The sequence below is a fragment of the Taeniopygia guttata genome, chromosome 8 (genome assembly GCF_048771995.1).
Source record: "Taeniopygia guttata chromosome 8, bTaeGut7.mat, whole genome shotgun sequence".
Classification (NCBI taxonomy): Eukaryota; Metazoa; Chordata; class Aves; order Passeriformes; family Estrildidae; genus Taeniopygia; species Taeniopygia guttata.
Genome location: NC_133033.1, coordinates 21,271,928 through 21,299,736, shown reverse-complemented (window position 1 = coordinate 21,299,736; position 27,809 = coordinate 21,271,928). Strand labels below are relative to the sequence as shown.

The 27,809-nt window shown below is 38.5% G+C and overlaps 1 protein-coding gene and 1 long non-coding RNA gene across 4 annotated transcripts in view; one reads left to right on the top strand and one right to left on the bottom strand.

Annotated features, from left to right (window-relative positions):
- The window catches only part of NR5A2 (nuclear receptor subfamily 5 group A member 2), an 89,022-nt gene extending 85,135 nt beyond the window's left edge, over window positions 1-3,887 (top strand). For both annotated transcript variants that reach the window (XM_072932758.1, XM_002192969.7), the window contains one exon: window positions 660-3,887. In XM_072932758.1, the coding sequence (XP_072788859.1) occupies window positions 660-907 (248 nt within the window). In that variant the 3' untranslated portion in view covers window positions 908-3,887. The remainder of the gene's footprint in view (window positions 1-659) is intronic.
- The window catches only part of LOC115496238 (uncharacterized), an 89,912-nt gene that overhangs the window by 44,341 nt on the left and 17,762 nt on the right, over window positions 1-27,809 (bottom strand). The window contains exons 2-3 of one of the 2 annotated variants that reach the window (XR_012057121.1): window positions 8,261-8,443; window positions 1,132-1,219 (exon numbers count right to left, since the gene is read on the bottom strand). This is a non-coding gene — a long non-coding RNA (uncharacterized lncRNA). Of the gene's footprint in view, window positions 1-1,131; window positions 1,222-8,260; window positions 8,444-27,809 lie in introns of those variants that run through there. The other variant, XR_003961674.4, reaches the window with a different exon arrangement.

Sequence of the window (27,809 nt, the reverse complement as noted above, 5' to 3'; positions counted from 1 at the left end):
TATTTCACCCAAAGGACAATGATTTCATTTTATAAAGATCATTAGTCAGTGAAATATATATTTTGGAGAGTTTCTAGTAGGGAATATTATTTTGGCAGTCACTGGAGTGTACCAGATGGTTCATTAACATAGGCTAGACAAGTCAAAGGCTTTCAGAATCATTTTGAAAATGTCAAACAGAAACAAGAGCACTGTCACTTTTTATTAGAATTAACTACATCATACCCTGGACACAGATTTCACCTTGGGTCAGAAAAATTAATACAGAATTATATGAATTGTGTAACATAGTAGGTTAAAGATAGGGCTTCCTCTTGGGACTCATTTGCTAGCAATATATTATGGTCTTCTACTTTAGGAATCCTCAACCTGTCTTTTTGTTAGCTATGAAAAGAGCTGACCTTGCTCAGACTCCATTGGTGTCTAATTGATTTGAGGTATATGCAGAATTTCAACAAGACACTCCACTAAAGCTCTTTTGTGATTATTTTCCCAGGAAAGTTGGCAAAAGGGTTCACTGAATATTCAGCAGCTTATAAAGTATGCTTTTGTCAGGAGGCAAAAAAAAGCCCCATCCATTTAGTGAAACACTGACTTCATAAATAGGAATTAAAATGCAACTGGATTGTTACCTGTTTTTTTTTTTTATTATCATTCAGATGTCAAAAATCTCGAGAACTTCCAGCTTGTGGAAGGTGTTCAGGAACAAGTGAATGCTGCTCTGCTGGACTACACCATGTGTAATTACCCACAGCAAACAGACAAATTTGGGCAGCTTCTCCTGCGACTACCAGAAATCCGGGCCATCAGTATGCAGGCCGAAGAATACCTCTATTACAAACACCTGAATGGGGATGTACCCTGTAATAACCTTCTCATTGAGATGCTGCATGCAAAGAGAGCATAAATTATACCCATTAGAGCTTCTGCTTTCAAGGAAAAGAAATTATTCTGAACTGCTCCAAGCAACACTAATTAAAACATGGTTTTAAGACTTTGCAAAATGGTATAATAATCAAATACTAATAGTAAATAAGTGATGTATCAGGGTATTTGTATTGCAAACTGTGAATCATATGCTCCACATCCCCAAAGGAATCTATATAGGACTTTATACTGGAGTGAACTTACCAAGTGGATACCATCACCAATGTCAACAAGAAAAAGGACAGAATGATCGTTGTATATTTAACTCTGCTGATTGCCAACATGAAGAAACCTAGGTGAAAAAAGAAACCTGATCTGTATTATTGAGCTAAGATGGTGGGGAATTTGAGTGCACTAAATTCCTACACTGGATAGAAGGACTCGTAAAACCGTTACAACAGATGCAAACCTGCATCTACAGCATCTTCTGTCATCCTTGCAGGGACCCAACACTTACTTCTGTGCTAAATGATGTGGCATCCATTGAACAAGCTGTAAGAGAGAGCTGGCCTAGGCACATGCTGTGTGCTGTGGCCACCAAACCCTCCAAGGCTGGGCCTGCCTGTTGGCCCTTCACACCGCTCCTAGGAAATCTTTATCCAGTTAGCTTGGCATTCTTAACTGTGTTCTGAAGTTTGTTTTGTCACGTGTTCATGTTGTTCTACCAGGCAGTATCCCTCTTCTACTGCTCCTATCAGATAGCTGTTAAGCAGCTAAGGAAATACTCCAAAATAAATTAGCCAATACCAACCAGCTGCTAAAAGATGGCTCCCACTATATATTCATGGCTGTTTCCAAATGAAGAAAATAGACATATTTCAGCCATCCCAAACAATACTTTCTTTGACAAGAAAACAGAAAGTCAAACACCAAATACTGGTGTTAAAAAACAAAACAAAAAAAAATTCAAATAATTTTGTGATAAAAGAAGTGACAAGTGAACTGTACAACTGGATGATGCCATGGAGCTTATTAAGAAATAATCTTTAAAATTGCCAGTAATTTGGAAACTAAATTTCAACTCAAACATCCAATATTTAACGAAACTTCCTGTTTTCAAAGTTAGGTAATATACCTATTTTACACAAAGGAAGAAGAGTGATACTGCTGTGTCTGTGTAGGCCAAAGTCTGCTGCAGAACAAATATTAGAAAAGAACAAACACTTCTCTCTCTGTCCAAATGAAGATATCAGTATTAACATGTGCCACATTTATAAGTCTTGCCTTATTTCATTATCCTTAAAGGTAATTGCGCAGGTGTAGATCAACATACATTTCAAAATAAAGTATTAATCTCTAGCATTAACAAAAATATAGTGTTTACATTCTTTAGGTCCTGTGGGGAAAAAACTGTGATAAAATTGCAGAGCAGTGATTTCCTTATTATTTCTTTTAAATTGGTAATTATTTTACCAGTACTTAATTACTGTATGTCGTGAGACACTAAAATCAATAGGGGTATTTCATTTTTACTTTAATTTTTGAGATTATTGGCTGCACAATCACTTGTAGAAACTGTATAAAATCCTAATACTTTAATTTTTTTCATGAAGATTACTGGCTTTTGAATAGTTTATTTATATTGTATATGATAGTTTTCACTGTAGACAATTATGATGCTAATTTATTGTTCTTTGGTTTCATCTTTATATAAGATATAGCCAGAATGAAGAAGCCAAATATATGTGTTTACTGTAGCATGTCTTCAAGTTAGTAGAACATAGTTCAGGGACACAGAAGGGTCTTTACAAATTAAAATCATTCACTTGATTAAATGTCTGTAAATCTTCATAATCCTAAATGTAGTTTATTTAAATCTATTGTAAATTATGTGAGTTGTAACTTTTTCTGTTTCATGTGAACTTGAAAAGGTGCATTTCTCTCACTTTTGTCCAACCATTCATATATTGTATACCAAAGACATCAGTTATTGCATCTGCATTAGTACGAAGCACACTATTTCAATTGCCTGTATTAATCAGCTCTAATATTCTGTCTATGCATAGGGTACCAACACAGCAAAGCCAAGTGTCTGCAACTCCTACATGCCTGTCTTGTACCACAGCACACATGTACTGCCCTACAGACAGCGAGAAAACCAAGAAAACCAGGCACAGCCCCTCAGCATCCTCCAGGGCAGACAGAAGCATTATTTAAATACCAATGCCCTCCCTCAAACAAACGAAATTAACAGTAAAAGTGCAGGTGCCATTGATGGTGGCTGTGAAATACACGAACAAGATAAGTGTGGTCATTCTTTCCTTTCAGAAAGAAAAGTGAAGCATTGTGTCAAGTGTTTGCATTCTGTATTTTCTCTTTTTTCATGTTGAAATGCTACAGTGAACTTCACTGAATATTAAGGAAAAAGCTGAAAAAATATTGCTAACTATTCATAGCACCATTATCCATATACAGGACAGAAGAAGTAAATTAAGAATGTAGAAGAAAGGAACAATTTAGGTTCATGAAAATGGTTTCAGATAATCAAACATATATTTGCCCACATCTGGGGTTCCAAGAATCCCATCGTATTGCCCGAAGTACACGAACAAACCAAAACAAACCACAAAAAGAACCCGCTCACGTTAATTGTTAACTACTTTGTAACCAAGCATTTTCTTCTGACTGCCTTATTGATTACAGGATATATTAGTAAAAGCAGACTAAAATTCAAAAGGTTTAGCTTTGGCTGGTTTATTATAGTTGTTCTGTGTTTGTAAACAGACAATCTGTAAAGTCTGATTATTTGTATTACAGATGTTCTGCAGCTGCCTTGGATTTAAATCCATGCAACTCTTAGAATGTGCAGTGAGTTACTTGTTGAAGTTGAAGTTCTCTTACTGTATCAGTGAAATACATATTGTCATGTCAGTTCTTGCCAAGAGTTTCTCATCACCAATGGAATTATTTTTTTCAGTATTTCAATAAATATTGATATGCCCGTGCTGATTACTTTATAATTGTCTTTATAATACCATCATTTCACTGAAATGAAGTATCAGTCAAAAATCAGTTACTCAGAAGAGGAGAGTAAAATGCAGGAGAAATATGAGCACTAAAGAGGATTTGATACAAGTGGAAGACACAAGTGCAGAGAAGAGCTTGAAAAGCTCAGACAGCAATGGTGACATTGCCTAGGCTGAAGCCAAGTAAATACAGCTAAAACAGTTTAGAAAAGCTGAATCTCTAATCAGAGAGAAATTTACTGCTTAATACTTTCTAATAAATACCTTTGATCTCATATTGCACATGTAATTTTCACTTTACATGTACCCACAAAGAGTTAAGCAGCCAAAGCATCAGGGAGGGAAAATGACAGAACAAAAGAAAATCAGGTAACAGGATCCAGCAGAGCTCAGGATAACCTCTCAGCAATGTAAATACATGGCAGGGCCAGGGGCAAACCCACAGCTTCCAACACAACTGCCAGTGCAGGCTGCCAAGGAGACAGATGTTACTGCTACTAGAGGAAAATATTTTCCTAAAGTTGCCCTCTGGCTCATTTGATTGCTGTTCTGAGAGCAGGAGGTGAAGTGGTGCAAGAGAGCTTGTCAGCTGTACCCTACAGTTTTGAGACCGAGTTCAGTGCTTCCCCTGAACTATCTGAGAGTTGAAATGGGGCTGTTCTCTCAGGTGCCAAATGTTAATGCTTCAAGGGAAAAAACAGGGCTATAATTAGTTATTTACAAATCCTGCACTTGAATGAAACAAAGCTGGTTTAGTTTGGAATAGAAGCAGAGTAAAACACAGAGGATTTGGTGGCTTATAAATGAGGAAGGATTATTTTAACTTCTAGGAATCATAACAGAAACCCATGGTTTTCCAGAGACCCAGGGGAGATTTCAGGGTTGATATATTTTAGATAGTTTTCCTTACAAGAGATATATTTTGATGCGATATATTTAGTATACACACTACACATTTAAAGTATGAGGGGATTTATTTTTAACCGAGTTTGACACTGCTTCTGGAACAATCTGCTGTATGTTTTTATTGGAAACATGGAAAGAGTGAGTTCAATGTAACACAGGTCAAGTCAGTACAATACTTGGTGATCTTGACAATTTCCTGGAATACTAAATAACACTCTATTAACCCCTACATTGAAGCCCACAGTCTAAATACATCACAAGAGTTTCAACAATATTTTTACCTTCTCTGACAGAGTTGCTATTTTTTTCCAGGGAAATTACATATAGTTGCATCTGTCAGAATTTGGAATGGCAAAAAGCATTAAACTTGACTAACAAACCAAGAAAGTTGCAGATAAACTTTTAGGGGCAGATCCTAGAGCTGTATTACACTATGATACTGGCATGCGCCCAGATACTTCTGTAACAGTCAAGCGAATTCAGTTGCACTTGAGCAGAAAAAAGATTCATTTTCTAAGGGCAATTTGTCAACAAAAAAACTTTTCCTAAATGATAAGGGTAAAAGAGGACCTGACCCTCAGATGGAGTACAGAGCTGATGCCTTCTCTGACGCCAGTGGATCTCAGCAGAAGGCAGCAGCACTAGAAACTACTTGATAGATACAGTTTGGTCTGGCACACATTGGTGGGACAAGATGTAGATTCTCTGCATCAAACATGTTTTGCAAACCTTTGGGTTTGCTCCAATACATAACAGAATGCTCTCAAGTTTACTGACAGTTTTGATGTCTGGCATGCAAGCTTGAACTTGCAATACTAGGTGAGTTTTCAGCATTGCCCCAGGAAGGTCCTGACCCATTTCCATTTCACTGTAACTTCTCTAAGTCCTATGTTTACTGCTGTGAACATCCTGTGCATGCCCCAGGGAATAATTCAGATTTGAGGTAAAGCAAGGTGGTGAAGAACAAGCTCCTGAAGCTGTCTGTATTCATGGAGGCCTAGACCACTGCTGCCCTGCCTCAGCAAGGACTGCAGGGTTTACCATTAGCTGCTGATAAAATAGAGGGCAAAACAAACAGCACTGGAATCAAAATTGTGTCCATTGACATCTTGCCCTTCCTGTGTTCAGGATCAGGGTGTAAATGGGTGAAATGCCTCTCAGGTTGAGGTGCAGCATGTCAGAATGCTTCCAGTAACACTGATTGCTTATCATGCTGCTGCACCAGAACCTTCACAGAGCAGAAGCCTCCCTGTGTGGTGTTCATGTCAATCACCCTGCCACTGATGCTGCTGAACATTAGCTGGATATCAGCAATCCAGGCTGTCAGTTGCAATTATGGAGTAAAACAGGGACTCTGCAGCAGAGGGAATAAAGTGTGTTTGTGGGAAGGACCCCAAACAAGCTCATGTTTGTACAACAGAAAATGCTGACGGCCATTCAGCAGCTGCTGGCACGCCTACAGATGTGTGCACACACCCCACATGCCACCTCTGGGAATTCCTAAAGCATGCTCAAACATCCAGTACTTCTGTTCCTATACAGAATATTTTATGAGGCACAGCTCCCTGAGGGACATCGAGTTTCAGTCATACACACAGCTCAATTCCTGTTTTGCAGTGGTGTCCTCCCACTCATATAAGCAGAAGAGTGTTGGTGCAGAATAGCAGAGAGGTGAGGCAGGTATTTCAAATCAATACCCTGGTGTTTTACCTTGCACTACACCAGGACAGCTGTCCTGCTCTTTACAACTTAATCAACATGTATCAAAGAAGGGAAGTTCTGCAAAGAGCTCTGCTTCCCATACCAAGGCAACACACTACAACTGTACATTAAGAGAAGGTCTGTAGGACTGCCCGTGTTTGAACTCAACAGTAAAAAATACAGAGTACTATAAATGTCTATTATGATCAGTCCATAAACTATAGTAGAGAGCCAAAGAGATAATGGGGGAAGAATAGCTCCAAAAGTAACATGAAAAAGGAAGCACATGGACATGGAGGAGACACGAGGATACTTATGTTTTATAAATATTTAATCTTGATTCACTTGAAACCTAAAAGAAAAAAATTAAATAAAATATGCTGGATTATTTTAATTTCTTTGAAGTATTAATAAGGCCTAAATAAATTATCATGTATTTTAGGGACCTGCCATAGTAAGCCATATTGGTTTTAATTTTCATTTAATAAACTTTGTTTTATTTTTCATTGTATATAGATTTCAGATAAAAACATGACATGGAATAATTGATTGACTTTATTTAATCAATTCATTCAACTCATGCTGTGAAAACAGAAGCTTATTATGGGAGTACGCTTTTATTTAGCATCAAACACTACAGCTGCCTAACAAACTGTGTCAAATTGTTTTTTCAATGCTCAAATGCAGTTGAAGTATTCCACGCCAATGTTCTACTCTTCCCAAGACCACTTTCCTATGAGTCTCACCATACCTGGATCTGCAGTTGCAGGCTCCCTCCAAGTCCTGCATGCTTTTGCATACAGAACCTCAGATACTGAAGCTCAGTGGTGCTGAACCTGAGAAGGTGGGGCTGGGACACATCTCACAGTTTTTGTTTCTTTCTTTGTGTCAGTGTCCCTCCTCTGCTCAGTTGTGTTACTGAAAACCCAGCTGATGTTCCCCACACCCGGCCAGTGAGAGCCCCCATTCTTCACAAGACCCTTCTGTTGTGTTCCCACTCCTTTTGTACCACTCAGGTTCCCTCTGCCACATTTCTACTTTAATTTTCCTTTTCTTTGTAACAAAACCAAAACTCATAAGTCAACTTTACCAACGTATCAGGATTTTCACGAGAGTTTTTAATATGTCAACGAGTGGGAAAAGTCAAGGACATAAAATTGTCTACATGTCTGAAGCAGCAAATTGACCACCAGTGTCAAAACAGGAAAGCAAGTGCTGGGCCTGGTCACAACAACCTGAAGAAGTTCCAGCCAAAAGCAAGACAAGGTCACCAATCAGCCCTCTGTGTCTTGGTTTACAATGACCACTTCCACAGACCTAAACAACCTACAGTCCTTACCAAACATTGTTTTCAGAAAGAGGAAACATCCCAGAATTTTAGTTAAAGAACTGCACAGAAATATTAATAGACTAATCTAAACAGAGCAGTGGCATCTGGGCTAGGATTAAACTATTTGAACACAGCTCTTTTTTCACTAATAACATGCTCAGCAATGTTCAACATAACCAGGAAAATAGCCATAGGCAAAAAGAGGAAAGGGAACAAAATACTGGGTTTTTGTTGTGTTTTTTTTGGTTTTGTTTGGGTTTTTTGTTTTGGGGGGTTTTTAATTATTATTTATCAAACTTTGCCCCAACTTTGCCCCTTGGACATCTGGCAGAGAAAAAAAAAATTAAAAAAAGAAAACCCATTGTACTTTCTGTAGTGAAACATTGGAGACACCTTTCCTTGCTGTCAGAAAAGCTGGCTGGTACCTCACCTGGTGTGCCAGAGTCCTGAGAAGGTTCTGCAGAGCAGCATCAATGGTGTTCCAGTACTGTCTTGTTCAGGATGGAGCAGCAACTCCAAGGAGACAACAGGGGCACTCACTGGAAGCAAACACTGCACAGCTCAACTGCTCCCCGTGCGACGGCACAGCAAATCAGTGTCAGCAGCTGCCAGCCTGGAAACACAGACAGGAGGGAGATTATCTGCAGCTCTAGAACTGTGTTTCCCCATTTATATACTTGGAAGTAATTAATAACAGAGAATTACTGTTTGCTTATTGCCTGTGGGAGCTGTGAATAACAGAATTTTAGTAACAGGTATTTTCAGATATTTACACTATAATTGATTTATTAAAGGATCACTTTACTGATGCTGTTCGCTTCACTTCTCACCAATTTTTTTTTAATTTATATTTTGGCTCTGTTAGGAGCCTGATTTCATGTGACCAACTACACACAGAAATAATATACACAAAACAAGAAAAAAGCTCCAGAAAGGAAGTGATCACTTCAGCGTGATAAAATCGAGGCCAAGAACACAAGAAAAGCCCTGTTTTTTTCCTGGTAGTTTCTTTATAGTTGTTCTGCTTTGTTTTAATGTCTTCTCATGAAAGCTGTAAGTAACACAATACAAACCAATGTAGCCAGGAAGAAAATGGTAATTTGTTTGTAGTTTAAAGAACTATTTTAGAAAAAAGCATATACAGACATAATTGACATGTTCCAGAAGTTGGATAATAGAGTGAAAATTCTCTCCCTTTTAAAAAGTATTATTCTTAATTTTTATTATTATGATCTTGTATGTATAATTGTGTCTATATATATTTATATATATATATATATATATATATATATATATATATATATATATATATAATTCTGTTCTGTTTCAATAGGTCTGTCAATCATGAGGTATTTGAAGCACAGGTCTGTATTTCAGCTTGTATGAAAGTTGTTTTCTGGCGATCCAGAGCACGCAACCCGGGAATTCGTAATTCTCTTCAGTCACAAACTCGCCTGCAATCCCTGAAAATGCCCAGGATGCATTGCCTTGATCCTCCCACCTGCAGGACACAGCCAAGGCTGACCTACATCCTGTGCTGTTCCAGAAAGACAACTGTCTCAGTAACACTTCAAACCTGAAAGAAACACAAAAAATAGCTGCTAAGTGGTGTCAGGATGTGACACCTCTGGTGTATCCACCCTGGAGGGATGCTGGCTAGCTCCAGAGCATCCAGGCTGCTCTGGAAGAGTACCCTTGGGAAGCTGGATTTACCCTGTAGTTTTGTGTGCATCTCCCTGCACACAGTAAAGTGGCTTTGGAGATGCTGCTTTATTGACAGACTCCCTCTGCCCCAAGGTATTCAGAAAGGAAAGAGAAAGAACCAAAAAACGAGGCAAGCTCTCCTGGGAGAAAACACAAATTAGGACAAATTCCCTCTTTCTGTTTCAAAGGATTTTTCTTCAAGTTATTTAATATAATTTCTGTGAAATGTAAGCAGAGATTTCAACATATTTCTTCTGAGAGTATTAGGCTCTCTGACAACTCTCTCACTCTCTCTCCCCCCTCTGATTTCCCCAAACACATGATGTGCAGTGGTCGGTGTGCTAAAGTTAAGTGTTCCTCCCTTAGGTCATTATTTCCACTCTTTAATTGTTCGTTTAACCTTCTGTAATATCATTGTTATCCAGACTGTGTTGGTGCTGCTTTCCAAACACAGATGAGTAACAGTTCCTGCCCTTAAGAGTGTATATTCTCGAAATAAACCTTTCAAATTCTCCACCCAAGACAAAACACACCAATTACATCTGTAAGAGTCTTCAAAGGTTTTTCAAAGTCTCTGAATTCCTGTTTCTGACATGAAGCCAAATACACATCTTTTATTAACGTAAAACTAAGCAGGGCCTTTTCCAAGAAACTGAGCTTACGTTACAAAACTGATCTTAAGGATGTGAACTTCCCCAGAAATAAATCCCTTGAGTTTCAGACCTTTGCCATGCCTCATTCCCTAGGCACCACCTACCTCTGGAATTACAAAAGGATCTCTGTGCCCCAGCCCAAGTTGTTTAAAAGCAGCACTTACATGGCATGTGTAGAATGGGTACAACCACCAAATCATTGCTGATGGAAACCTTTCTAGTTTTCCAGCCAGGATGCTAAAAGGTAGTTAGCATACCTGTGGCTAACTCTCAATGAGAAGCCCTGCAAAATCACAACAGAACTGCAAACAATGTAATTAATTAAAGCAAACCAATTAGAGCAAATAAAGTAGTTAAGAATGACTCAGGGCAGTCAATTCACTTTCTTATACTGAAATTTATTTCCACAGCCCATTCACGTAACAGAGTTTATTTGGTTTCTCTTCCCTGACACACTGCAAATTGGAAACCTCCCAAGCTAATCCACAGAAGAGCGCACTCTTCTGCAAGGAAGAGCCAGGAGGGAGGATTAAATGGTGTTGTTTATAAATAAATAAATAAATAAATAAATAAATAAATAAATAAACCAAGAAAAACAAAAAATTGGGTTAGGAATGGGTCTCATTATGTATTTGCTCTTGAAGTTCTCACCACAGAGATGTCTTTGGTGATATCAACACATTCTAAAACCTTTCTCAACCAAACTGATCTTTGATCATTACTTGTAGGTCGATGGCTACTTATTCTCCTGATTTGTTTTGCTAGTGTGTCATTTCTCCTAAGCCACACTAAAAATGCCTATTCAAGCCATGGAAGAACATTTCCACAGCACTTGATGTGCAAAAATTTTACTGCTGAGCTTTCAGAGGCACTTGGTTCACCATGGAGCTATTCACTCAACTGGGTTGCTGAACTGTAATAAAAGACATCATTAAGTGAAACAGTTGATGAGGGGACTTGTCTCACTGGGCCTCAGTGGTTACAGTTACAAGGAACTTCTTGTGCAGCTAACAGATAGAAAATCTATATTGATTTCTCAAACCAGCCTCTTGTCAAAGAGATAAACATGGCAGCTTCTAGTAATGCACATCTTCAGGAAGATCACATTTGCACGCACAGCCAGCACTGACATCGATAAATTATGCTACATTTGCTGGGATCCCACATTGTACTACTACAATGAAAGTTCTGAGAGTTCCACTGATTGTTAAGAATTCACTCTCCAAATCCATTGTAACCTTGCAGTACAGCCAGATAAACACATTGAAACATTGTATTCCATTTCCAAAAGCACGACAACATCCCTTAAAAGTTCCTAAAAGTTTATGCTTCATTAGTAAGGTACATCTCCAAGGCAGTAGTCACAGAGGCCATTAGACTCTCCTCTCTCCTCCCTGCCCCACCTCCTTGCTTTGAAATGTCCCCTCAGGAGTCTGCCTGGCCATCCCTTGCCAGAGCTGGTCAGGACAGCAAGCAGAGCGGGACTGTGCCCAGCTGTCCTTCCCCATGGAAGGAAGTTACCATACACCAAACATTTTGGAAGCATTAAGCCTGTGAAAACAGAGCAAAAAGTAATGGATTATTTTACAATATTAAAGCAAATGTGTCAACAATATAGTAACTAAATTCATCTGTAGAAGAGGAGACAGGTTCCTGGAACCAAATTCCAAGTTTCCTTGAAGAAAGCAGACAAATCTGGAAATACAACCCTCAGAAAATTCTGCTTTGGACCTACTAGTTCAACGACAGCTAAGAGTAAGTCTCCTTTCTTCTTTGACTCTGCCAAGGGTTCAAACTACACAGCTCCTGGGGAGGGTCCCCTCGTGCTTCACGTTTACAGGTTCCTCAGAGAGGAACCACTGTTCCAGAGGGACACTTAACATTGTAAACACACCGTAAGGACTGCATCAACCATAGAACCATGTGACTGGTGCCATATGATTTGTAAAAGTAAAGCCACAGAGCACAGCTATTACAGCTCTTCAAAAGAGTGCATTTCAAACACTGAGAAGTGTGTTCACACTCCAGCTCTGGATGATGCAACACACAGGAAGTATGTTAAGAATGAGAGAGTTTTCTATCACCTTGCCTCAGCAGTGAGTGCTTTTGTGTTCAGAGAAGGTGAAATACAGCCTGTCTACAACTGAAAGGTACTGCTCTCTAATAATAAGGTACTGATATTACCTCTATGATAGTGTAAAAAAACCCCAACCTTAATTAAAGAAAACAAAACAAAAAAAATTTCATCCATTGCACAGGAAGCTGTATGTTAATCATTAGCATGACAAAACCCTGAGTGGGGCTGAGCCGCTAGCTACTACCACAATAAGCATTTGAAAAGGTTTTATGCCTAATAAAGGAATAGCAGGCAAGAGAAAGAGACAGTCCTGCTTTCATACTTCTCTCTACTACTTCACTTATGAAAGAGTTCAGTCACTTTCTAGATTCAGGCTCTACTACTTTCATTATTTTGCCACCTCCTGTCTTAATTTTAATCAGCAAAAGCTAGAAATAATCACAGAACAAAAGGCACAGCTTTCTGGGAATCCATTTACCCATCAGCTCAAAGTCTGGTGACATGTCACCAAACTGTCATTAAAATAATTGCTTCTAATATTAGGTTATACATGACTCCCCAGTCAAAGACGACAGCAATTTGTATAAAATATTGTCACATTGTATGAACAAAGCATTGCTTCTCAAACAATTCCTTTAATACTTATATAAATTCCACAAATAAGGCAAATTTAAGGGAAGGAACCTACCCAGGGTGTTTTAAACAGCACATTTCTGAAATAAGGGAATTGTGGGTCTACTACAATAAGGTCTACTACCTTATCCTGTGGTATCACCAAGCACAAATGGCTTTCACAGCCCTTTTTACACAGCCATCCCTAAAGGAACAGGTTCAGTCAATAGAATTAAATTTCTATCATCATAGAATTATTTGGGTCAGAATAGACCTTTAAAGAAAGTCTAGGTATCACTGAGGTGATGCCAAATTCCCATAACATGCAGGGATGCCACCTAATCCCAGACTTAGTCACTTGATATCAGTTCACACCAAGCTTTGGAGCAGAAACAACACAGAGAAATTACCTCTCACAACCAGCTTCCCAAGATTTTTGTCAAGCTGTGCACCTAGGTTTTCATAAATAAACCTATAACAAAATGGAACACAAAGCCAAGGTCATACCAGCACTATTAAAGGACAGCAACACAACTTTCTAATATTAGCTTTCATGCTGCAAAACACTGCTGGCCTGAAAAAGATACAGAGCTATATATGCAGATTGCTTTTAACATCCCTAGTTACCTGCTGCTTCTAATGAGAGATGTCTAGAATACTTACTAACATAATAATTTCCTGTACTTACAGGCAAGAGTGATGACAGGATCAGAAGAATATGAATTAACCACTGCAGTAACTATTGCAGAGCTTAACAGAATAAAAAAAAAAAAAAAAAAAAAAACCAAAAAAAAAAACCAAGCAAGACCCCAGCCAAGATAAAATGCAGTCTGCTAATCACTGTGAATGCATTGTAGCACAGTAGCTGGCAAGTCCATGCATGGTGTCTTCCACAGGTTATGTCTGGGAAAACTGCAGGTGCAATATCAGCTCTGCACAGGCAGTGCAAAACCAACCAGCAGCAGAAATCTGCTGAGTAGGTTGGATTATTTCTGCACTGACTGGGCAGCAATTAGTGAAGGGTACCTGAAAATGCAACATTGGTATGGTCCTAACTCTGGGAACTTTAGGATTTTCTTGTCTGATTTGGCTTCTTGAATGGCAGGAAGAAAGGCAGGGGTCATTGAAGGGAGGAGGTTTGAGTAAATCCTCCATCTCCTCCCCACTTACACTAACAATGCCAATGCCATCTAGTGTTCAAGATACTGTGGTGTAAAAAGTGGGCAAAGTTATGCAAATATTGTATGCTGTAAAATCTGAAAAATGAAACTTTTTTACTGGATACTTTATGCCTCTCATCATAAAGAGCAAAAGAGCAATTTATACTGGAAAGGATGATTTTCAGTACCTGGAAACGCTCCCACACCTTCCCCACTACAGATTTAGCAAAAACTGGTATTTTACATCCACCTCTTCATCTTTCTCTTTCTAAAGCATGGCAGAGGGAGAAACGACTCAATAATGGGCAAATCTTGCATCCAGCTCTCTCTATGAATGGCAACAAAATCCCCAAGAGATTAATTAGATTAAACAGCAATATTCAAATTTATTAAATGTGTACCATTGCAAGTCTAGAGCAATTGTGAGCCAGATTTTCAACAAAACCAGGCAATAAATAGACTCTATTCAAGGACATACATGCAGTCAATAACATCCATAACATGACAATGCAGGACATTTTAAAAAGGCAAGAGAAAGAAAGTTTGTAAGTATAAACACACACAACACAAAGTCTTTTTGTTAGGGAACAAGGAGGTGAGTATCATCATCAGTGTTTAATGCGCTTTATAATGCCTTTTCTTCAAGTTTGATATCACTTTCATGGTGAGCGGGATTTATCACTTTGCTTCTCCAAAGCTTGTCCAAAGCTGGCTATGTCAGGAAATGTGGTAAAAAAAAACTTTGTTAAAAGACTGCTTACCAGAATTCACCTTACTTTCTTTTCTGAAACCAGAAATAGCTGACATATACAAGAAAAAAATGGTGAATAACTGCTATGACAGAAGTGTTTAAATCTGCATAAAACCTATTCAACCTAATTTTCCCAGAAAATATGATAGCACATTGAAAAAAATACCCTAAAAAAACTTGTCAAGACATTTTCGAAAAATGCTGAACTTGTTCATGTAATACCACACATATCACTGTACTCTGAAAGGGAATTAAAATTCATCATTGCTTCAGTAAAGGCAATTTCTTCTTCCCTCCCTGTGTTCTCTGTACATTCAGAGATTTTGCAAGCATACAGCTCCAGCCTTAGTTTTGGTCCCACCCAGCTCAACCCCTCTCTTCAGAAGCTCCTGACTTTCAGGTCTTCCTAACTTTTCTTGCACATGAACTTTTAGGTAGAGAAACACTACTTCATACACACACATGCTTGTATGCTAACCCACCCAGCTGGTCATGTTTGGAGTAATGCATCATAAGAGCTATGGCACCTTAACGATGTATTCCATTAATACATCATCAAAGCTATGACACTCTTATGATATATTAGTCTAATACATCATAGCAGTGCTGTATCTTGGACAATGGATTACTCCAGTACATAGCAACAGCCAGAAAGCTCTCAACAGAAGTTTTGTGGGGTTTTCAACTTATTTACATTGTATGAGTTTGCATGGGGTTTTTTGTTGTTGTGGGGGAGGCGGGTTGTCTCTCTCTTTCGTTTTAATTTCTCAGAAATAAGCATTCACTGGGGACAGAAGGTCATAACATAAATATTGATATAGCTAAGAAGCTATTTCACAGTCCACTACCTAACCAGCACAACATCCTAACCCACGGTGTGGATCATTGTGCCAGGCACACACACCTGGGGAGGAGGGGAGTGCTGGTCAAGGCTCCATTCTGCCCTGAGCCCCTGCACACAGTGCTGGGGCATCACCTCTCTGCAGTCACACCCAAATGCTGCAAACAACCAGCTCCTCCTTAAAGCCACCAGCAATGGCTCTGCAAAATCAAGGGTTTCTTACAGACAACCTTATTCAATAAAGTATCGACAGAAAAGGGATTTAATTAATTTTAGAAGAATTCACTAATTTAAATCTGTGCTCATATTTGCAGTGATGTACCAAAAAGTCCACCAAAACAGTGAGTGTGCACTCATCATTTATGCACCTGGCACTATCCACCAATGTCCCTCCTCTGCTGGCAACCTATGGAAGAATTTAACAAAATGAAAATTTCATCTTTTTTGTACTCATTTCATGACATAGAACATAGACCATACTAGTGACATGTGTGTTATATTACTAATAGAGGCTATTTACAGAAAGATGGGGGGGAACCTCTTAAAAAGAGGTTGCACCCCATTTCAAACGCCTTAAAAAAACTTCAACTGATCATCTGTATCATGTATTTCTATGAGATTTAGAGGCTTTAGTCAGTGCAGATAGTAACATCAATCACCTGGCAAAACAGGTAATACTGGTAAAGATAAACTACTCTTTAATTTCTCTGATATAATAGTTGCATTTCACTGTTCACATAGAATAGGTAGGTCTGCTCTTGCTGTTTACCTGCATGATTACCAGAATCACACCAAAACCTGTCTGATCAATGAGTTTATATATCCACAAAATAAAGCAGATTATGCATGTGTGTTTTGGGAAAGGATATTTTGTAAAAGTTCAAGGTCAAAACCAGCCTACACACTGGGACATAATAGAAGAGAAAGTACAAAAATCTAAAATGAAGTGCCTGCAGCAAAATAAAAACAGAAAGGAGAAAAGAGAATTATAGTCTGAGAAGCAAACAGAAAAAGTTAAAAAAATAGAGAGAAAAGAAAAAAAAAGTCCTCACAAATAAACTGAAGAAAAACAAGATCAAGGTTCCTTCCTCAAAAACCTTTCAGAAAAACTGTACCCAAGCAATATCCACAAAGGAAAACTTTGGCCCCTGTCATTCTGCTGTTGCCACTCCTCTAGCACAAACAAAAGCAGAAACCAGAGGATAGGGGCTCTCAGACACATCAGTAACACTGAATGGTGTATCTGAACCTCCCTCTTTCTCATACAGTTTTACAGGCTTTCAGGTATTTTGGTATTTGCTTGCCTCTGTTTTGAGGGACAAACAAAGGTTTTCCCCCTCTCTCCTAACAGACCTTGCAAGGCATCCAGACTGTCACCAAAGGCAGCAGAGCAGAAGCCCAAGAGCACCTGTCACCCAGGCTCAGAGCCTGGTGGCAGAAGGGAGTTCAGCACACAGGTTGCATGAGAAAAGGTGCCCATCACTTCACAGAATACTGCCCCAAACCCTGACAAACTATGAAAATTACACGGTAAAAGGGAAATGAAAATTAATGACATTTTAGTCATTCTTTGGTACTACAGAGCCTAACACACTAAGATGAAAGCTTAAAAGCTTAGTCAATAAATATTTTGATGGCCAAAATTAAGTATTTTCTCCTATTATTTATTCATACATTTTTCAATTATTTAACTTAAAGTACTTCAAAGACAATTATTGCTGAAAACAATAGTAAGATACATAAATCCTTCAGCTGCATTTCCTTTCCTCAGCCCCACGCTCCTCCTTTTCTGGCACCAGAAAAGTTAGCTTAGACACCAGCCCTTTGCATTCAAAGCACTGCCCATTTCCTCAGGGCACATCTCTTGCCATACAGGAAACATGCATACATTTCATTTTAAAGTACTTGGCTGAAGTTGCCATGAGCATCCCCCCAGCTGAGGCAAGGCCCATCCTCAGGGAGCTTCCCCTTCTGCTCAACACTGTGGCATGTCCAAGGCAGCACATTTGTCCCACTAGAGAAGACAAGGCCTGTTCCTACACACCCACTGCATTCCAGAAACTCCAGGCTCTCTGTGCTCCTGTAGCTCCTGCTGTGAGAGGTGGCTGCATTTGGCACAGAGATCACTGCTCCTCAACAGCTCTCTAGGCTCACTCCCACAGCCTGTGTGCTGTGTGCTGATGTGTGGGGATCTCTTGCAGCCCCTCTGGGTGTCCCCTGTCCCTGCTTAGGGCAGTGGAAGTTACCCTTGGCCACAAAGGCATTGTGAGAATGGCAGTCCTCAACTTAGTGGCTCCTGGAGTGCCTCCACCTTCAGACAGCCTTCTGGAAGCCAGCACCACATACTGGCATTAGTGCCCACCTCCCTGGGCAGCAAGGGGAGCAGGAACTGCCAAGTAGGGAGCTGGAAAACAAGAGGAACATGGCAAGGAGGGCAGAGAAGACAAAAAAGAGACAAGAAGAAAATTCAGAGACCTGTGACAGAAATCCATGTTGAAAGTTTCCTGAGTGTTTGGAGTTAACTGCAGCTCTGGTATCGTCTGTATGTAAATTAGCCAATTTTATAAATGTCAACTTGGATTTTTCTGGATTTTTCACTAAGATTCCCTACATTACTGTTTTCCAATTGTCAAATACAAACTGTAAGAAACACTGCTTTCCCTGCCTAACACACCACATTTCTTACTATTCATACACAGGATAAAGCACAGCATTACCAAGCTACAGTTAGGTTACTATTAAATTATACTTGTGCTTATTCTAATAATTTACAGGCAAATATGAGTCTAGATTCAATTTTCACTTCTCTTCATTTGAATCTATTAATATTTTTTGATTTGTTTTCTACACAGCATTCTATGTTTTCCAACAGTGCTGAATCCTTCAGAAACATAAAATATAAGTAGTCAAAACATTACTGGAAGGGAGAGGGATAAATGCTACTCACATGCATTTGAAAAATCACAAGTCTTTGCAGAGAAGGATAAAATAACACACATTCACAGAGTAAGAGATTCATAACAATATACAACCACGATAACAGTAAAAAGATTCTCAATGTTCAAAGGGTAGGAAAGGATTCATAAAAATAACTTTTCTCATGTCCAAAGTCAATGGCCACATAACACAAAAAATCCCAACAAACAAACAGTTTCACATAAACACAGTCTCTTTTCCCAGCAGGTCCAAAAAATATTTCACCTGGATGAATCCCCTTTACAGCTAAGGCAGGGGGACACATGACACACAAAACTTATCCAACTTGAGCGACTTTCAGGAACATGTCATTGTAATTTGGGCATTGCAGAACAGGAATGGAAAATAAAGCATTCAGCATAAATCACAAGACTAGGTGGTCCATAGGACCCTGCCCTTCCAGCTACACCTGAGAGCAAAGGCAGGAGGCTGCAGTTGAGATGTTTGCCATCCACCCACCACTGGACAACCAAGTCCTGTCCTCCACACCTTTTTCCTGGGTCTGTCCCCAGCTCAGAAAATATTTTTTCCTTAGTGAGCCACCCTGGCTAAACGATCACTTCTCCACTGATTTTTGAAACTGCTAACCATCTGCAGGTCCCAATCTTGCTATAAATACTTTCTATCAGAATAAAAACCAATGGCAACATAGTCAAAACCTATTTCTGTGAAGGAAATGTGGAACAGATCAGATGCTGAGCTACTAACAAATTCCTATGTCTTAGGAGCAACAGACACTGTGCAAAGATCTTGAGCCTGATGTACAGACTGGATATATTCAATTATATGAAAACATATTTTAATTATAAGATACTAACCATAAAATATAAACACCTAAGTGATTTGCTGGACTGCCTTTCTGAAGGCACTGACAGGAAAGGGTATAGAGAAAATAACCAATTCACCTGAAGAACTATAATTCAAAAAAGAAAATACCTCTCCCTTAAACATATTGTACAGTACATAGAACCTACAAATTTAACAGATGAACAGAAGGATTTCTATTTAGTTTTTAGAATAAAAGATGACCTATAAAGAAAACCTAAACATTAACCCAAACACAGAAATAAGTTCTGCACATCAAGGGTGAGTGCAGAAATAACGTCTGGAAAAGAGGGAATTTATAGCTCCTGCAGAATCCTCCCCCCAGTTTTGGGTTCGTACTTGACACTTTGAGTGCATCACGCTGGAACACGGCTGTTGCACTGAGGCAGCACATAAAGCAAAGAGGAAATTGCCTGTTTTTTCATCTGTAGGACAGCAATGAAGATGATAATAGAGAGGAGCCTTTAAAAACTGTGTGCTATACCAGAAAATGCACAATTCTTACTAGTGACCCTCTGGGACATTCCAGTACATTAAGGAATATTCAGGCGTCTTTGGTGTCAATAGCTAACACTGAACTAGCTAGAGAACTTTATTGGAGCTATTAAAAAAAGGCTTTGCAGAGGATTTTGGATTCACACACTGAATTCTCCTCTCTTATACTGGTGAGTTAATAAGGGAGCACAAGGCTCATTTTTCAGTGTGTTAGATCCATATGAAAGTTGGCATTCATGGTTATCTTAAAAGGATACTTGCACTATGCCACAAAGCCTGTGTCAAAAACTTACTAATGTTTTTAACAAACTATATTTAGTGATTTTGAATTTAAAAGAAAATTCTACACCTTTTCATGAAACCATCTATATGGCACATATGACACCAAAATATCAGCTAGTGATAAGACTTTTACCATTACCCTGTGAGACCTCATCTGATAATGCTGACCTGAGGACTACATTAAACACGGTGCCTTATTTGTAAAAAACTCTATTCTTAGTGCATTTGGGAAGAACGCAGCACACACTAGAAGTCCTCAGGACCCACATCTACACCCCTGTGCCAAGGTACAGGAGGTGCTTCCCACAAAGGAGCTGTGCCCATCCTAAAGGATTCCCTCTTCAGTGGGAATGGTCACTGTACATACAATAAACATCCTGTTCCTCTGCAGTTCTGCACGCTCAAGGAACAAAGTTAAGCCACAAAAAGGTTTTGCTGCTCATGACAGATTCATGTCCTGAGGGATGACACACCAGACTGATGTGGCCAGCGGTCAGATTGCGACTCTGGCCCGAGGACACAAGCTCAGCAGCAGCAATGGGCCATGCAAGGCTTCCCCCACTGCAGTCACAGGCCCAGACCGGCACAGAGAAGGGGATAGGGCCTGGGGGCAATCTCCAAACTCCTGGAGAAGCTACTGAGTTTTCTGCATTGTAAGCCCAAAGGACATCTGTAACTGATGCACCACTGGCTCTGCATTTTGCCCAGGCAATTTTCAAATGACCTAACTCATACAGCAACCAGCTCAGGAAACTTATCAGACAATTCTGCCCAGACTTGATTCAAAATTGTAGCACAGCTGAAACCTTCTCCAGTTTGAATGGATTCATGCAAAGTTAGTCAACTATTTCGGGGGGCTCACATGTAAATCTAAGGTTTTCTTTTTGGGAAGCAATTCTTTTTCCAAGATCCATTTCCAACTAAAGCAGTTACGAGCAAATCAGCTGTAAACAAATACAGATTATTAACAAAGAGAGACATGCAATGTTATAAAGCTCATATTCTGAACCATAATATTCAAAATAATTAACCAAAAGATTTTAAGTCCTTGTTACCCTCCATGTAATTCAACACGTATTTATGCATGTATTTATCCTCCATGTAATTCAAAGTGTATCTGGTGCCAGATCTCCCCACTGTCTTGTTCAGATCACCCCAGGAATTTATAACATATTTTGCAATGCTTTTGACCTGTATCAGCTTATTAAACTTTTATGAAAAATCAATGGAGTTCAATCATGTTATGAACTGTTCTTCACATACATGTCAATGGCAAATGGAGAAGTCTATTTATCCCAAAGTCTAGAAAGAAAATGTTGAATTGGATACAAGTCTCCATTCATATGAACTTACAAATGAAAATACAAGAGAATAAAATATAGGTAACACTGGAGAAAAACAGGAGCCCGAGAATTCAGAATCAATGTTTTTGAAGGCGAGGTGAGTTACAAGTTACATAAATTAAGTAACTGCATTAGAAGAGGTTTCAAATAGCCACCCTAATCAGATGTATTTTGATTCAAGGGGAAATAGGCAACTTGATCACATCACTGGAAGAAAGGGAAAAGAAGATGGAAGCATACTTTCCCCTTTCCTTTATCTCCAAGGTAATCTTTAACTGCCCAAGCAGGGGACATGTTTGTGCCACGTCTGAGCTGGTTCAAATGACAGTGCTTCTGCTTGGGAAAAGTAGTCCAGGCACCTCAGGAAAGACTTGACAAGAGTGAGACAGCTCACACATTGAAGGTAGGAGGAACACACATGTCCAGACAGCCTGGCATCCCCTGTACCTGCCTGGGGAGCCCCATACACACCAGCACCGGCACGGCTATGGCAAAATTAACCAGTAAACAGAATGAATGCCTCTCCAAAAACTGTCACCCCTTAACTTGGGCTCTGGACTGCAAGGCTTCCATTGCTGACTTACTGCTTGTTCTCCCTGGAGTTTGGGCACACAGACAGACTAGCAGTTCAACTCCATGTTTCAGCTGCAGACACTGAAATAAATAGCTAAGAGTCAAATTCTGCAGAAACTCTCCTGCAGAAGTCTCAGTACTTTAAGGTCCAATATATTGAATATCCAGTGCACAACACATTAAGCTTTAACAGAAAAGATAGTGGCTCTTGTTTGTTCTGTTTCTTTATTTTTCTTACCTATTGTTTTGTTTTTAATTTCCGTGAGTAAGCAGTATTGGTATCCTGCTGGCTTCCTGCTTAGCCACCAGAGAAGGAAGGGGAATTTTTGCAATAATTTAAAAATACACTGAAAGTATGAAAAGGTTAAGAATTCTGAAGAAAAAAATAAACTAAACAAAAGGAAAGCAACCTGGAAAAATTAGCCTTTATCAAATGATCAGAGCAGATGAGAATTTTACAAAGAAGAAGCTGTCAAAACTGTGTCCTTAGTAAAAATATGCCTACGATATTTTAAAACAAAGCTGTGAACATATCTTGTTTTGTTTTCCTTAGTTATATTTGGTGCTTTTTGAAGTAAAATTGAGTGGTCTCCAGCAAGCCATCCCAAGGTGCATAGAAGTGAGATTACTATTCATGATTCTCATAATACAATATTCTACTGCAAATGGAAGAGAAATCTTTGTGTTTATCACTGTGCCAAGTCCACATACAGCAAAGGCTGTTTGCATTTATGCCAGTCAAATTTTTTTCCAGAAAGAGACAGCCAAAATGCTTTTTATAGGCAAAAATTAATTTCGTTGTAAGTAAAAAAAAATAGTGCAAAACAAAAAAGAAAATCAAATACTATGTTTTAATACCATTTTCAAAGATTCAAGTATTTCCCAACACTGCTTTCACCTCCAAAATAAAGGAAGGCATTAGGTTCAGATTTATATTAATTTGATTAACTAAACCATTTGGAAAGCCTATTTGCATACCTTCTGTATTTAATCAGAGCCCAAGACCTTTCCTGCTGCAAACATACCTTAGCAAAGACCTGCAGGTTTACTCAGCTAGAGTGGACAGGGGTCAATAGGCCAGCTTTGACCAGTAGCAAGTCTGAAACTCAGGAACTTTATGCAGAGCAGCACATTTTTGTTACATTATTCTGCAGTCTTGTATTTTTTATCTTGGCTGCCTTCACTGTAGGAAACTAAGTCACACTACAACATATTGTAAAAGTAGCTGGTAGCAGAGCTTAGCCTTTAACAAAGGTTGAGTTCATGTTGTTGCTGCATCCTCTGAAGGGAATGCTGTTTCACTATCTTCAGCCTTGATTACTGTGGGGAAAAGCCCAAAATGGGATATTCTTTTGGCCTGATAGACAAAACATGTGTGTTGATGCATCTCACAATGTGAACATGGTCACCAAGGGAATTGCTGCTTAACCCTTCTAAAGTTAACTTGGGTACAGCAGGGTGTTTTCATGATCTTACAGGCACTCAAAAGACAATTCAGGAAAAGCATTTAAAATGCCATTTTCTGCAATTTACATCAGGCATATCTATAATGTAAGAAGCAAACAATAAATGATGATAAAAATAGAAAAATATAGACAAACAATGCTGACATTACTCAAGATATAAATTTTCTCATCAGCTGTTATTTAAAAAAATTATCAAGACAGCAGGGAATGTCTGGAAAGAGCCTCTGACAACCCTTTTGACTTCAAACAACATAGGAAACAAACCTGATTGTATGTAGTGATTAGTTTAACATCTATTAAAACCAAATTTCTAAACCTCTGCTCTACTCTGTCATTAAATATAATCAAGCTTTGGGAGAAAAGGAATTCATTCAGCTGTGCATATGAAAGATTTTTTTGTGTAATGATTTTTCCAAAGCTGGCTTGTGGATTGGGATGCTTTGGAGGGAGTTTTTTCTTTGCCTTGGGTTTCCTTTTTGTGGGGAGGAGAGTTTTGAATGGGCAAAAAGTTCAGTATTAAGATTTCAGGTGTGTATCTTTGGTACTTCAATTTCTAGGAGGAGTGGCTGAGCCCACCTGAGAGCAGGAAGTGGAAACACCAAAGAATTAAGATGTCTCAAAGAGTATTACACTAAGTTAGACAAATCAATGTATAAAGTCACTTAGTCTCCTAAAATGGGAACAATGAGGTTTTTGTACCTCATGGTGGTATCACTAAATTAAAACCCTTTAATCCTTGGGAAGTACTTAATACCATACCAAGAGGAACCATATTAATAAGCATATGTAGCCATACTAAGTTTAATGGAGTTAGGCACAAACTAGGAAAAGGTGATCAAAGGAAGAAATTCTTCATTTTCATTACAGTTGCTATTTTTGCCAGTCTTTATCAGTTTATCACAGGTTATATTATTTGATAGTGTAAAGGCCAAAATGACCATTAACTTTGAAATTAGGCCAATTGAGTCCAGCTGAAAATCATGTACAATTCTGCTCCTACTAAATACAGTGAAAATATAGCTCCTCCTAATTCTGTCAAATTTCTAGAAAAGCTGCAAAATGCTCTCTTTTCCCTTGCAATTATGCTGGTCCAACAATACTATGACTTTTTATTACACACTCACTCTGCTCATGCCATATATTAATTATTTTATGGCAAAGTTCACTGTCAAACTAATAAAATCCCTTCTAACTTCTATATGGTCCTTTTAGATCAATCAGTGTAGCATGTGTTAAAGATCTAATTTCTAGCTACAGTAAAGCAACAAAAGAGGTGGAGGGAGGAATATGTAGTTCATTGTCAGTCATTTTATCACATTTGCTTGGAAATAAGGTCTAATTAGCAATCACCTTCCTCAGTAACTACCCTTCTTTAGCTTTTAAGCCAGGCATACATGCCATTAACAAAAGCTCTTTGGTACCTATTACAAAAGCTCATTAAATTCAGTAAAACTTTACCTCTAAAGAAAAGCATGACTTAGCCAATGCAGAACAACTCTGACAGCCCTAACCTTGCTATAATCAAAATTTTTTCTCATTGTGCTCCGGCTTAAAGGGAAAGGACAAAGCAACATGAATGTCAGATCTCTTTGGTTTCAGTCCACTTTATTGGATGAGGGAATTAAGAAAAAAAAAAAAAAAAAAAAGAAAGAAAAGATTACTACTTAGTAGCTATACTGCTGAACAATAAAAAATTCTTAGAGTCTGTCAATGGAGGAGCTTCCTAAGCATACCAAGCAAACTGCTCTTCTAAGAATGTCCCTTTATGCTGAAACATGTTTAATCTTATGACAGATGGAAAAATGGAAATGTGCAATATACAAAAGCTTATTTTAAAATTACTAGACCAGGTTTCAATTGCTGATAACCTCAGGTCAGATATACAATAGGCCAGTCCTCTGTGAAGCAGTAAACTTGGCATCGGTTCTCTACATTCAGGCATAGGCTGATCAGATTTTGTTTTGCAAAGGTCATTTAATTAGTAGTATTAGTAACTCTTACTACCTTAACATTATCTTCCTTTAGCTAATGATACCGTCTTGCATGCGTTAAATAAAACAGGAATTAACAAAATTCCAATGGCTTACTTAAATGACAAATAACAAACCATTTTAAGGAAGAAATCTCCTAGGGAGTGCGGAAAAACCTGCAGCTGAAGGCAAGCGAGTCAGGATGTGTAACTCTGCACAGGCATAAACAGGAAACGGAGCAGCTTGCGTTTGGATTGACAATCTGGCTCCAAAAGGCTCATCTACACCGGGCACAAAGCTTGACCCCTGTCAAACATGAAAACCATGGCTTTGAAAGACTTTTCTGTCCTAATACCTCTCAGGGTTCCCTTCTATAAAATAAAATATTTCTTTCTCTATCATTGTGCATGGTCAGGAAGGGTCTTGCTTAGAGAAATACTGAAGATTAATGATGTCATCTTTATTGTAAAACATTTCCTTATGCATCCACTTCCTACAGTTTTGGCAATAAACTCTCTGGGATGGAAACATCAGAGATTAATCATTTTGTAATGCAGAATAATATTCGGTTCTTTTATTGTAATGTTCCAGCAAAACATAGGAACTAGATTGACTTTCCAGAAAAGAAATCTCAAATGCTATGCCTTCAGTTCCACCAGGACTTAACCCTACTTATTCTATGTATTCCACATTTCTGATGCAATGACCCCATAAGAACTGAATACTGTGCAATCTCATTATGCAAAACCTTTACCCTGGTGTTTCCAGAGTGCATCCTGCACACAAACTCACCGCAATGCCAGGAGCTGATCTCGGTGCACAGAGTGCTGCTTACCTACCAGGACAGGAAAATGACCAAAAACACTCAGGACAATAAGGTGAATCACCGACCTTTCCTGACAGAGAGATGTATCGGGCCCCTTCCATTAGATTCCAGATAATGATGCCTGTAAGGAGTCACTTCATCTCTGAAAACAACAAGAACATTGTGGAACATAACGGAAATTCAGTAACAGCAGTAACTTTATACCTAAGGATGTTAGCCAAGACAAGGATTTGGTCTTTGTACAACAGAGTATGGAAAGGAGATCTAGCTATGCAACAAAAAAAATAATGAGAGGTGTGGTGTTGCATTTTCAACAGAGAGGAATATGAAAAACAGGGGAGTTTGTTCTGGTTCTCTGCAACACTTTAAGGAATATGGGGGAAAATCCTACAAACAAGATTTTCAAACAAACAGCCTAAAGTTAAATATTTAATAAAACTCAGAATGAAATGGAACTATAAAATGTTTTGCAAATCAAATTTGAACCTGGGAATCTCACATTCTAAGCTTCTGAGAACAGGAATTAGTCTTGTATCAGCTAGAACACACCAGGAAAATTCACTATTTGCCATATTCCCTTTGCATCTAATAGTGAAAATTTAATATTTTTTACTTACTCTATGGTCACATGCTGTTGTCAAAAAGGAAAATAGTTCTATAACACATTACATTCAGAGGTACAGAAGTACCTCTGTTTTGTAAGATTTTAAAAACACCAAGCAAGATTCAGACAGTTTCAATTGTTCATTCATACATTTACAGCTTCAAAAATCTTCAAACTATAAACAATTTGAAAAAATATTGCTAGCATACCCCATATAGACCTTCAGAACATGTTTGCAGTAGCCCTGTTACAGTACTGCAGAGCTCTATTTATTTAAAAAACATAAAGTGTGATGGGATTTCTCTCTCAGAAGAAATAAGCATGTTTTTGTTCATTTTGTGAAAGTTAATTCTATAAGTGACATTCAGGTAAATGACATATGCTGGGATAAAAACCACAGATATTATAAAAAGGTAATGAATGCTAATATTAGATTCTTGAGGTCTAAAAATGTTTTTTGGATTCCTTTTTTTCTATTTTATTATTTTTAGCATGGTGGCCAGTAAAAGGTAGATGTAGAGGGTGCAAACCAAAGAAAAAGTTCTTACCTGAAAAGGCTAGGGATTGAATTTGTTCTTCTCTAATGCCTTAATCTGGTACTTGTGGGGAGGAGGGAAGGCTAGTCAGGCTTCATTTTAAATTAATTGAAAAAAAAAATTGTTTGTTTTTATGCAAACACTCCATGGATCGATAACAGCTTGCATGTGATCTTTTACTCATATATTTGAAAGAACATTATACTTCTCAATTATTTAAAGCACTGCAATTAAGGGATATTTTAGTGCTTTAAGCACTTTTTGGTCAGTTTTTTCAAGAGTATA